The 13386-nt window shown below is 39.3% G+C and overlaps 1 protein-coding gene across 1 annotated transcript in view; it reads left to right on the top strand.

The window, feature by feature from the left end:
- F8 (coagulation factor VIII) overlaps positions 1-13386 on the top strand; it is a 205196-nt gene that overhangs the window by 69589 nt on the left and 122221 nt on the right. Inside the window, exons 10-12 of the mRNA XM_003279331.4 lie at positions 4388-4481; positions 8982-9196; positions 12006-12156. Of these exons, the coding sequence (XP_003279379.1) occupies positions 4388-4481; positions 8982-9196; positions 12006-12156 (460 nt within the window). The remainder of the gene's footprint in view (positions 1-4387; positions 4482-8981; positions 9197-12005; positions 12157-13386) is intronic.

Below are 13386 nucleotides of genomic sequence, written 5' to 3'. Positions count from 1 at the left end.
AAGTCTCAGGATACAAAACCAATGTGCAAAAATCACAAGCATTCTTATACACCAATAACAGACAAACAGAGAGCCAAATCATGAGTGAACTCCCGTTCACAATTGCTTCAAAGAGAATAAAATACCTAGGAATCCAGCTTACAAGGGATGTGAAGGACCTCTTCAAGGAGAACTACAAACCACTGCTCAGTGAAACAAAAGAGGACACAAACAAACTGAAGAACATTCCATGCTCTTGGATAGGAAGAATGACTGGGTTTTAAGACAAGAGCAGAAGTGGAAGTTGCATTTTTATCCTCATATCACACACCTCAGATCTGGAGGTGGGATTGATATTTTCAGGGTTCTTCACTGCAGCTTCCATGTTATTGCTCTTCCATTCTCTCTCTCTCTCTCTCTCTCTCTCTGTCTCTGTCTCTCTGTCTCTTTCTCGAGATAGGGTCTCATTATGTCACCCAGGCTGGGGTGCTGTGGTGTGATCACAGCTCACTACTGCAGCCTCGACTTCCTGGGCTCAAGTGATCCTCCCACCTCAGCCTCCCAAGTAGCTGGGACTACAGGCATGCACCACCATGCCTAGCTAATTTTTTTATTTTTTGTAGAGATGAGGTCTCACTGTGTTATCCAGGCTGGTCTTGAAATCCTGGGCTCAAAAGATCCTCCTGCCTCAGCCTCCCAAATTGCTGGCATGAGCCACTGCACCTAGGCCTTTGTTTTCTTTTAAAGCTGGTGCAATCAGGCAATACCACCTGCTACCCTTGCTTAATACTGTAATCAACTGTCCTCTTGGTCATACCTGCTCATTCACTGAAGATTTTATCTCCTGAAACACTGTCTCTTTCTCTATTATCAGCGAATTTAATGCCCAAATAGTGATAAAGGCTGAGAGGAAGCATTGTCCTCACCAGAGATCCAAATTTCAATTAGTGTGAGAAGCTGCAGAGAATACTTCCTGAAGCAATTGAAACAATTTTTAAAGAAATGGAAAGGGGCCTTTAGAGAGAAACCTAAGTACTGTCAGCCCTCCACATCGTCAACTGAAGAATCCTAAGTTTGTAAATTTGGAGTGGAAAGGGCTGCAGGCTGGAAAGTGTAGCCTCTGGCAGCAACTGGAAGCAAGCACTTTGAAGAAGGATGGATGAGATAGGAATTTATGCTGAATGCGGCATCATTTCTGAGGGCTCTGTTCTGTTCCATTGATCTATATCTCTGTCGTGGTACCAGTACCATGCTGTTTTGGTTACTGTAGCCTTGTAGTATAGTTTGAAGTCAGGTAGCGTGATGCCTCCAGCTTTGTTCTTTTGGCTTAGGACTGACTTGGCGATGCGGGCTCTTTTTTGGTTCCATATGAACTTTAAAGTAGTTTTTTCCAATTCTGTGAAGAAAGTCATTGGTAGCTTGATGGGGATGGCATTGAATCTATAAATTACTTTGGGCAGTATGGCCATTTTCACGATATTGATTCTTCCAACCCATGAGCATGGAATGTTCTTCCATTTGTTTGTATCCTCTTTTATTTCATTGAGCAGTGGTTTGTAGTTCTCCTTGAAGAGGTCCTTCACATTCCTTGTAAGTTGGATTCCTAGGTATTTTATTCTCTTTGAAGCAATTGTGAATGGGAGTTCACTCATGATTTGGCTCTCTGTTTGTCTGTGATTGGTGTACAAGAATGCTTGTGATTTTTGTACATTGATTTTGTATCCTGAGACTTTGCTGAAGTTGCTAATCAGCTTAAGGAGATTTTGGGCTGAGACAATGGGATTTTCTAGATATACAATCATGTCATCTGCAAACAGGGACAGTTTGACTTCCTCTTTTCCTAATTGAATACCCTTTATTTCCTTCTCCTGCCTGATTGCTCTGGCCCTCAGAAATGATGCCGCATATCTACAACTATCCGATCTTTGACAAACCTGACAAAAACAAGAAATGGGGAAAGGATTCCCTATTTAATAAATGGTGCTGGGAAAACTGGCTAGCCATATGTAGAAAGCTGAAACTGGATCCCTTCCTTACACCTTATACAAAAATTAATTGAAGATGGATTAAAGACTTACATGTTAGACCTAAAACCATTAAAATCCTACAAGAAAACCTAGGCAATACCATTCAGGACATAGGCGTGGGCAAGGACTTCATGTCTAAAACACCAAAAGCAATGGCAACAAAAGCCAAAATTGACAAATGGGATCTAATTAAACTAAAGAGCTTCTGCACAGCAAAAGAAACTACCATCAGAGTGAACAGGCAACCTACAGAATGGGAGAAAATTTTTGCAACCTACTCATCTGACAAAGGGCTAATATCCAGAATCTACAATGAACTCAAACAAATTTACAAGAAAAAAACAAACAACCCCATCAAAAGGTGGGCAAAGGACATGAACAGACACTTCTCAAAAGAAGACATTTATGCAGCCAAGAAACACATGAAGAAATGCTCATCATCACTGGCCATCAGAGAAATGCAAATCAAAACCACAGTGAGATACCATCTCACACCAGTTAGAATGGCCATCATTAAAAAAACAGGAAACAACAGGTGCTGGAGAGGATGTGGAGAAATAGGAACACTTTTACACTGTTGGTGGGACTGTAAACTAGTTCAACCATTGTGGAAGTCAGTGTGGCGATTCCTCAGGGATCTAGAACTAGAAATACCATTTGACCCAGCCATCCCATTACTGGGTATATACCCAAAGGACTATAAATCATGCTGCTATAAAGACACATGCACACGTATGTTTATTGCAGCACTATTCACAATAGCAAAGAGTTGGAACCAACCCAAATGTCCAACAACGATAGACTGGATTAAGAAAATGTGGCACATATACACCATGGAATACTATGCAGCCATAAAAAATGATGAGTTTGTGTCCTTTGTAGGGACATGGATGAAACTGGAAAACATCATTCTCAGTAAACTATCGCAAGGACAAAAAACCAAACACCGCATGTTGTCACTCATAGGTGGGAATTGAACAATGAGAACTCATGGACACAAGAAGGGGAACATCACATTCCAGGGACTGTTGTGGGGTGGGGGGAGGGGGGAGGGACAGCATTAGGAGATATACCTAATGCTAAATGACGAGTTAATGGGTGCAGGAAATCAACATGGCACATGGATACATATGTAACAAACCTGCACATTGTGCACATGTACCCTAAAACCTAAAGTATAATAAAAAAAAAAATATGTATATATATATATTTTAAAGTTTCGATATAATTTTCATACTATTTGATTTGGTTTGATGTTTCTAATCTATTCAAAATTGTATTTAAATCATTTTAATTCTTAGTTATATATTGCCAAATTTTACAAATAAAATTAATTATCGTTGAAAAAAAAACAAAAAGAATAAACTTTGAGATTCAAATTGGAAGAAAAAAAAAGGAATTTATGCTGAATGAGTTGGCTAAGTATACATATTTAACAGGTTCCAGGAGGAGCTGTGAATATTTATGATGGGGCACCTGCAACCATACATGTTACATACATTCCATGTTCACTTTGGGGTGGAGACTTAACATTTAGATGCATGAAAATTAGGCTGTATATGTCAAAAGATGAAACAGAGGACAGAGAGGCGGCCTCTGTAAACTGGCCAGAGCCAGTCCATGGTCAGTGGTCTCTCATCAGGAAGGAATGCTGGTCAGTTGTTACGTCAAAACTGCACAAAGGGAGGGGAATCCACCACGTCTTTAGAAAGGACTGGTTTATGTTTAACCCTTAAGAAAGAAAGTCTAACGGCAGAATAGGGAGGGAGAGAATGTAACAAGGCATGCCTGATCTCCCATCCCATCATGGTCAGAAACTCAGTTTTTAAGCTGTCTCTGGGGTCTCCTTGGCTGAGAAAGAGGTCTCTTCAGTCGTTTGGGGATGCTTAAGATTTTATTTTTATTTTTCAGTATCACTGGGTTTGTAGTCTCATATTCAAACAACCATTGATTGAAAGTATTCAGAAAACAACCCCAAAACAATAAAAGATAATAATACAACAATAAATAATAATACAAAGAAGCAATACGGTAAAACAACTATTTACATAGCATTTACATTGTATTACGTACTATAAGAAGTCTAGAGATGAGTTAAAGTACATGAGAGGATATGCATAGGTTATATGCAAATGCTACATCATTTTGAGTAAGAGACTTGAGCATCACAGATTGTGGTATCTGCGGGGGTCCTGGAACCAATCCTGCATGCATGCCAAGGGACAATTTCATGAAAAGACCAAATATTTTGAGTTTTATCTAGCCTCAAATTACTATAATGTAGATAGAGGCCGCTTTTATTTATCTGGAGTTAGACCACAGTTTTCTTTTTGATCCTAGTTGTTTTAGGATTTGATCTTAGATCTCACTTATACTTTCAGATTATATTTAAGAATCAAGCAAGCAGACCATATAACATCTACCCTCACGGAATCACTGATGTCCGTCCTTTGTATTCAAGGAGATTACCAAAAGGTAAATATTCCCTCGATTTATAGCTCTTTTTTACCTGTAGATACAGATGAGATAAATATCATCAATAACAACTAAAATTATGTTGGTCCTTTCTCCAGCTGTTGGCCGGACCTCAAGCTCCAGTATAAAGTTGTAAAAATCAATTATAGGAATCCTCAGGTGATGTTTCATGTAAATTCGTGAAGAGTCGCCTGATGTGTTTTTCCTATTACCTAGTGGTGATGTTCAAATATTTCACAGCCAATTAGATTGGCACCTTTCCACTGCAAGTACTGTAAATGCCCTAAAATCTTGAAGCCGGTTCTTCTGGCACTTAAGATAATTTTTTTTCTGAGTACAGTTTTCAGCTACATTCCACACTTTTGGTATCTAGTGTGGTATTCCACACTTTGGGTATCTAATTTCATATTTTCAGGATTCTTTGCTGCAGCTTCCATGTTATTGCTCTTCCTTGCTCTCTCTCTCTCTCTCTCTCTCAACAGGGTTTCACTCTCACTTTCAGTATCTAGTTTGATATTTTCAGGGTTCTTCGCATATTCATTTCTAAATAGTTCACAACTCCAGTTTTTATTTCCTATATTGTTTGCTGTTTAAAGATTTATTTTTTCTTTTAGTAGATTGGATGTTATATATATTCTATTATTTAATTTTGGATGAATATTTATCAAAATAATAGATGTGTATGCTTAAAACTACAAAAGGGCTGCCTCCCTAGAGGCATCCATTTTTAAGAATTTGTGTTTTTGATTTTTGGTGGTTATCTCTACATCTCTAAAAAGTTACTTATACTGCTAACTCTTTGTTTTTCAACTTTAGACATTATATACTTACTTTGTTTTGTGCTTCTTTCCATTCGAGTTGTTTCAGTTTTATCAGTGTTTTCAGTTGGATTGGCTATCATTAGAACTTTAAAAATATACTAAACATCAACTTTTAGTAAGATATTTTCCAATCATGGATTGAAAACATCTTTTGACTCCATACTGCATAAATTAAGGATATTAAAAACTGTACCCCTCACTTTTCCTTTCCCCAAACCTTTCTTTTCTCTACTGCTGCTAGCCATTCCTTTACTTTTACAAAACTAAACTTGATAACATTTACATTTTGTACTGTAATTTGAAATAACTCTTCCTTGCTTTGTCTATATATTTTCTCTAAAGCTTAAAAAATTAAAAAACAGCATTTGTATTATTTTAGTATGCAAGTTTCTTTTTATAAATGTTAACTGCAGAACTAGGTAATATGCTACGATTGCTCTCTTTTCTACAGCTCGAGTGATTTTACTATTAAGATAAAATAATATGTGGAAGGAAAAAAGTTGATCTCATAGAAGCAGAGATAAAATAGAGGCTGAAGAGGGGAAGGGGAGGGGGAAATAGGGAGACATTGGTTAATGGATGCAAAATTCCAGCTAGATAGGAGGCATAAGTCCTAATGTTCTATAGCACTGTAGGGTGACTGTAGTCAACAATGACATATATTTTCAAATAGCTAGATGAGAGGACTTGGAATGTTCCCAACACAAAGGTGTATCCTGAAGTAAGACTTTGTTTTCTTTTATTAGGAAAAGAAATGTAGACTTCTTCAACCCTATTTCTTAGGCCTTTCAGCTTCTTAATCATTCTATTTGTTGCTTGCTATCCAAATCTTTCATTTTTTTTTTGAGACAGCGTCTCACTCTGTCACCCAGGCTGGAGTACAGTGGCACGGTCTTGGCTCACTGCAACCTCTGCCTGTCAGGCTCAGGCTATCCTCCCACCTCAGCCTCCTGAGTAGCTGGGACCGCAGGCGCACACTATCATGCCCAGCTAATTTTTTTTTTATTATTTTTATTTTTTGTGGAAATGGGGTGTTACCTTGTTGCCCAGGCTGGTCTCGAACTCCTGAGCTCAAGCGATCTGCCTGCCTCGGCCTCCCAAAGTGCTGGAACCAAATCTTTTTCTTCTTAAAGACATTCTTGCAGTTAACAACATTAACTTCTTTTCTCTTGTACATTTCTATTTTTTGATTTCTTCTTTTGTTTTTCTGGAAGTATATTCTCAAGTAGCTTCTAAATATGTGGTACATAGAGGGTGAACTTTCTGAATCCTTCAGTATCACATGATGGGCAGACAGACTGGTTATAAAAATTTTCCCGCTGGGTGCGGTGGCTCACGCCTGTAATCCCAGCACTTTGGGAGGCCAAGGCGGGAAGATCACTTGAGATCAGGAGTTCAAGACCAGCCTGGCCAACATGGTGAAAACCCATCTCTACTAAAAATACAGAAAAAATAGCCGGGCACTGTGGCATGTGCCTGTGATCCCAGCTACTCAGGAGGCTGAGACAGGAGAATTGCTTGAAACTGGGAGGTGAAGTTTGCAGTGAGCCGAGATCACACCACTGCACTCCAGCCTGGGCAACAGAGCAAGACTGCATCTCAAAAAAATATTCCTTCCCCTGTTTTCTAATATTCATTATTGCCGATAAGAATTCTTTATTTGCATTCCTTTATGGAAGAAGGGCATAGTGACAGAGTTCTGGGGAGATTTTGAATGTGTATCCTGAAATTTGGAGGCATACGTGGATACAGTTACTGGTAACCTGCTTTTTCCATGGAGAATTTTGAAGGCTGTAATGCCCATAATAGTGGGCAAGAAGAGAGGGCAAGAGTGGAGCAGTTTACCTTTCTGCTGTTTGACATGAGTTTATTCTGTAACAAGTGAATACTGTTGAAAGTAGCTGGGCTTTATCCCTTTTGAAGATATTCTGCCCAAGAAGGCAGTTAGGCAGGCTGAGGGGATAGCAGAACCAATAGAGTCTTGGATATATCACTGGAAGTAAGAAGAGCTGATGGGGAGAGGAGAGTTGCAGAAGGATAGCTGAAGAAAAACATCTCTCATGTCATGGAACTATGTAATGCTGAGGTCCCCGTGGTAACTCTAAAGAAACCATACATGTGTCCTATGAAAAGACCAGCATTTGGGCACCTCCCACACAGAGAACATTGATGACCAAATAGTGTTGTCAAAGATAGAGCAGCAGGACCTGTTAAACAAAAGTCTGTTTGCCCTTTCTTCTATTACCTACCCTCCCTCACCCCCAGCTCCTGGAAAAGGGAAGAGAAGGCTCAGAAATATTGAAAGAACATACTACACCATTCCCTTTCTTTCTTTTTTTTTTTTTTGGAGGCAGAGTCTCGCTCTATCCCCCAGGCTGGAGTGCATTGGCATGATATCGGCTCACTGCAACCTCTGCCTCCCAGGTTCAAGCGACTCTCATGCCTCAGCCTCCCAAGTAGCTGGGATTACAAGTGCCTGCCACCACACCTGGCTAATTTTTGTATTTTTAGTAGAGATGGGGTTTCACCATGTTGACGAGGCTGGTCTCGAACTCCTGACCTCAACACCATTCCCTTTCTGTGGGTCCTCTAACCATAGGTCAGGCATAACTTAGTGAGGTGAGGAAGAGCTTAGAATGAATATAAAATTAAAATTTTGATTTAGATTGGATCTTCAGGTATTAAACATACCCAGAATGAGACTTAATTACTAAAATCAGTTCTTGTCCTGAGGACTCATTACCCTGAGGGCAGATCTCAGTTCTTGCTCCCTTTCCTCACAGAAGTCAGAAACTACATCTTAAAACTCCAATGCCAAGCTCTTTGGCATATATTCAGGCCTGACACTTTCACAGTCAACCGGATAATCAATTACAGCTTTTTACTTTTTTAAAAAATTTTATAATTATTATACTTTAAGTTTTAGGGTACATGTGCACAACGTGCAGGTTTGTTACATATGTATACATGTGCCATGTTGGTGTGCTGCACCCATTAACTTGACATTTAGCATTAGGTATATCTCCTAATGATATCCCTCCTGCCACCCCATAACAGTCCCCGGAGTGTGATGTTCCCCTTCCTGTGTCCATGAGTTCTCATTGTTCAATTCCCACCTATGAGTGAGAACATGCGGTGTTTGGTTTTTTGTCCTTGCGATAGTTTACTGAGAATGATGGTTTCCAGTTTCATCCATGTCCCTACAAAGGACACGAACTCATCATTTTTTATGGCTGCATAGTATTCCATGGTGTATGTGTGCCACATTTTCTTAATCCAGTCTATCATTGTTGGACATTTAGGTTGGTTCCAAGTCTTTGCTATTGTGAATAGTGCCACAATAAACATACGTGTGCATGTGTCTTTATAGCAGCATGATTTATAGTCCTTTGGGTATATACCCAGTAATGGGATGGCTGGGTCAAATGGTATTTCTAGTTCTAGATCCCTGAGGAATCGCCACACTGACTTCCACAATGGTTGAACTAATTCACAGTCCCACCAACAGTGTAAAATTGTTTGAATCTTAAAATTATAATAGGTGCGACTTTAGCTTCCACTTGCTCAGAAACTTCATATGTACATGCAGATCTATAGAACGCTTGCAACAACAACATGATTACCAATATGTGGCTTGTTGTACTCTAATTGAGCTATTTCTGGTTTTGCTTGTGGGTAGGTGTAAAACATTTGAAGGATTTTCCAATTCTGCCAGGAGAAATATTCAAATATAAATGGACAGTGACTGTAGAAGATGGACCAACTAAATCAGATCCTCGGTGCCTGACCCGCTATTACTCTAGTTTCATTAATATGGAGAGAGATCTAGCTTCAGGACTCATTGGCCCTCTTCTCATCTGCTACAAAGAATCTGTAGATCAAAGAGGAAACCAGGTGAGTTCTTGCCTTTCCAAGTGCTGGGTTTCATTCTCAGTGTATGTCCCCTTATAACCTGAAGAAAATATAATGGTTTGCAATATAGGTCAGTAAAAGAAATGAGCTTAGCTTTTACTGAATTTGAGTTTGGTGTAGTAAACATGCCTGCTGGATGGATAGGCCATAGAATGTAGGCCCTAGATTTTTCCTATAGTACTCATTCCCAGTCTGGGATTTAGCTCTCTCTAGCTGATCCTCCCCATCTTTATATGTCCAATTACCACCTATTTTCAGATGACCCACAAATTTATATCTACAGCCTAGATTTCTTCCATGGGCATCTCATTATGGGTGACTCAAAAGTACCTCAAAATTAACATGTCTGCAGCATGTAGCACTGTTGCGGGAAGTCAGGGACCCCAAACGGAGGGACCGGCTGAAGCCATGGCAGAAGAACATAAGTTGTGAAGATTTCATGGACATTTATTAGTTCCCCAAATTAATACTTTTATAATTTCTTACACCTGTCTTTACTGCAGTCTCTGAACATAAATTGTGATGATTTCATGGACATTTATCACTTCCCCAATCAATACTCTTATAATTTCCTATGCCTGTCTTTACTTTAATCTCTTAATCCCTTCATCTTCATAAGCTGAGGATGTATGTCACCTCAGGACCCTGTGATAACTGCGTTATCTGCACAAATTGTTTGTAAAGCATGTGTGTTTGAACAATATGAAATCTGGGCACCTTGAAAAGAACAGGATAACAGCGATTTTCAGGGAACAAGAGAGATAACCATAAAGTCTGACTGCCTGCAGGGCCAGGCAGAACAGAGTCGTATTTCTCTTCTCGCAAAGACGAATAGGAGAAATATCACTGAATTCTTTTTCTCAGCAAGTAACAGCCCTGGGAAAAGAATGCAGTCCCAGGGGGAGGCCTCTAAAATGGCCGCTCTGGGAGTGTCTGTCTTATGCAGTTGAAGATAAGGGATAAAAGATGCCCTGGTCTCCTGCTGCGCCCCCAGGCTTGCTAGGATTAGGAAATTCCAGCCTGGCGAATTTTAGTCAGACTGGTTGTCTGCTCTTGAACCCTGTTTCCTGTTAAGATGTTTATCAATGACAATGCGTGCACAGCGGGACATGGAACCTCATTAGCAATTCTAATTTCACCCTGGCCTTGTGATCTTGCTATGCCCCCATTTGCATTGTGATATTTTATTGCCTTTGAAGCATGTGATCTCTGTGACCCACACCCTATTCGTACACTCCCTCCCCTTTGAAAATAGCTAATAAAAACTTGCTGGTTTTGCGGCTCAGGGGCATCACAGAAACTGCCGACATGTGATGTCACCCCTGGAGACCCAGCTGTAAAATTTCTCTCTTTTGTACTCTTTCTCTTTATTTCCCAGACCGGCCAACAGTTAGGTAAAATAGAAAAGAACCTACATTGAAATACTGGGAGGCCGAGGCAGGAGGATTGCTTGAGCTCAGGATTTCGAGACCATCCTGGGCAAAATAGTAAGACCTTGTCTCTACAAAAAAAAAAAAAAGAAAAATTAGCTGGGCATGGTGGTGTGTGCCTGTAGTCCCACCTACTCAGGAGGCTGAGGTAGGAAGATAGCTTGAGCCCAGGAGGTCAAGGCTGCAGTGAGCCTGGGTGACAAAGCAACACCCTGTCTAAAAAAAAAAAAAAAAAGCTTAATAAATACTTCTGGGTAAAACATAGGGAAAGATATAAAATATTTCAAAATATGGCCAGAATTTGGACCATTTTTACTGCTTTAAAAAATAAAGCTAAATTATCTGAACAAGAAAAGCTTAGTTCTTCACAAAACTCATTGCTTGGCCCCAGAACAACTCAGTGCCATATTGCTGAGGCTTGACTACGTGTCCATTTGATTATATTTATGATACATAAGATCCCTACTAGTCTGAAAACATTTCATTTGTTTAGAGAGTAAAGTATATGAACTTTGGTGCCAATAAAACACATGGCACATAAACTCAGAGAAGTATAAATTTTGCCAAGTACTTGTCCTGACTGATTTTTCCTAACTATAGTTTTTTCATCACTTTTGGGAAGAGAACTGAAATATTATTCTATATTCTCCAATCTCCTCTCTTCAGTATTTTGGTTTATATAGCTATAGGTTATAAAAAATGAAGTTTATACATAATTAGTGACATTTACATATGAAATCTTAGCAGATCCAATTAGCAAGCGACTAATTCATAAATCTGGTTCATATACAAAATGCTCTTCTGGAAAAAATTTGAATGTTTTAAACAGAAAATTTAAGGTATTAGTGTTGTTTGAGATTTTTGTGGTTCACCTTATCTTTCTTATTTGATTTCTGTTTTTCTATTTTTAATTTTTTATAGCCTTGTGGAAGGTCAGTTGCTAGATGGAAGTTTAGGAAAGTCAGTATCATCTCATTTGACTTAACTAACTTAAGAAAGGCACTGAATAACCACTTGGTTCTTTAAGGAGTTAAATCTTCTAATCTGAACATGAAGAGAATAAGGCTACAGACTGTACCAAAAGAATCAGCTAGCATATGGCCTTGGGTGCAGAAAAAACTAAGTTCAGTGGGATCAGTCACCCTCTTGTCCTGGGGACATATTTGTTGTAAGCATATACTCACTGCTCATAGCACCCACCCCCAACTCCCAAACCCTGGTATATGCCTAAGAGGAAATGGAATTAAACCAACGGATTAGATATATCACATGCATGCCGTCACTTTCATCATAGACTGCTAGCTCCTACCTGACAACATCAGTAGCATTTCTTTACCCCTTTCAATATATGTAATTAACAGATAATGTCAGACAAGAGGAATGTCATCCTGTTTTCTGTATTTGATGAGAACCGAAGCTGGTACCTCACAGAGAATATACAACGCTTTCTCCCCAATCCAGCTGGAGTGCAGCTTGAGGATCCAGAGTTCCAAGCCTCCAACATCATGCACAGTGAGTAAAGCAGCACTTAAGTCCAGTGGGTGGTGAATAGAGAAAAATTGATGTAATCAAAGTGATGTCCAGATAATGAATGAATTGTATGTGCATATAAATTTAACAATTATGTTACCTATAAATGTATAATTTTTACTCAAATACACGTGATCGTATAACCCATATTTTAAAAATCCAGTCACCATTTTTTCCTTTCAATATTTACTTGATTTCCCCCTCCCTTTTAATTCCCCATCTCCTTCTATATTACATCTTTTCACCAACCGTTCCATGCACAGGTAACATATTTTAAGACATATTTTCTCTATAATTATATAATCATATATAAACACATACATACATTGTATTAGTCTTCTAGTGCTGCCATAACAAAGTACTGCAGACTGGGTGGCTTAACCAGCAGGTATCTATTGTCTTACAACTCTGGAGGCTTGAGATCAGGATGTGGGCAACGTTGGTTTCTTCTGAGGCTTCTCTCCTTGTCTTGTAGATGGCTTTCTCCCTTGTTTTCACATGCTTTCTCCTTTATATACCTTTGTCCTAATCTCCTCTTCTAATAAAGATACCAGTAATGTTGGGCTAGGGTCCACCATAATGACCTTATTTTAACTAACTACCTATTTAAAAACACTATCTCCAAGTATAGTCACTTGCTGAGGTACTGGGGTTTAGGACTGCAAGGTATAAATTTGGGATGGGGGAACACAATTCAGCATACATACACTGCATACATACACATGTGTATATATTTATATATACCCACAAATCTGAATGGCCAAAAATATGGTAAAAAATTCCAATTGCACTATCCTACAGGGAAATGCGAAATAGAATAACAATAGGATAGCACTTTATACCCATCAAACTGCCAAAATTGTAATTACTAGTGGGCTTGTGGATAAAAGAGTGTTCTCATGCTATATTAGTGGATAAGTAGTATAGTCTTTTCAAAACCAATATATGCCTTTTGAAATTCTGATTTTTAAGATGTTTAAGATGGAGTGAGCACACATTTCCCTGTGTGTGCCGCTGGATGCAACTAAAAATCCTGAACAGGCCGGGCGTGGTGGCTCACGCCTGTAATCCCAGCACTTTGGGAGGCTGAGGCAGGCGGATCACGAGGTCAGGAGATCGAGACCATCCTGGCTAACACGGTGAAACCCCATCTCTACTAAAAATACAAAAAATTAGCTGGGCATGGTGGCGGGCGCCTGTAGTCCCAGCTAC

This window comes from Nomascus leucogenys, chromosome X, assembly GCF_006542625.1.
Source record: "Nomascus leucogenys isolate Asia chromosome X, Asia_NLE_v1, whole genome shotgun sequence".
NCBI lineage: Eukaryota > Metazoa > Chordata > Mammalia > Primates > Hylobatidae > Nomascus > Nomascus leucogenys.
The sequence above is the reverse complement of the archived record's forward strand: the minus strand, read 5'-3'. Positions and strand labels throughout refer to the sequence as shown.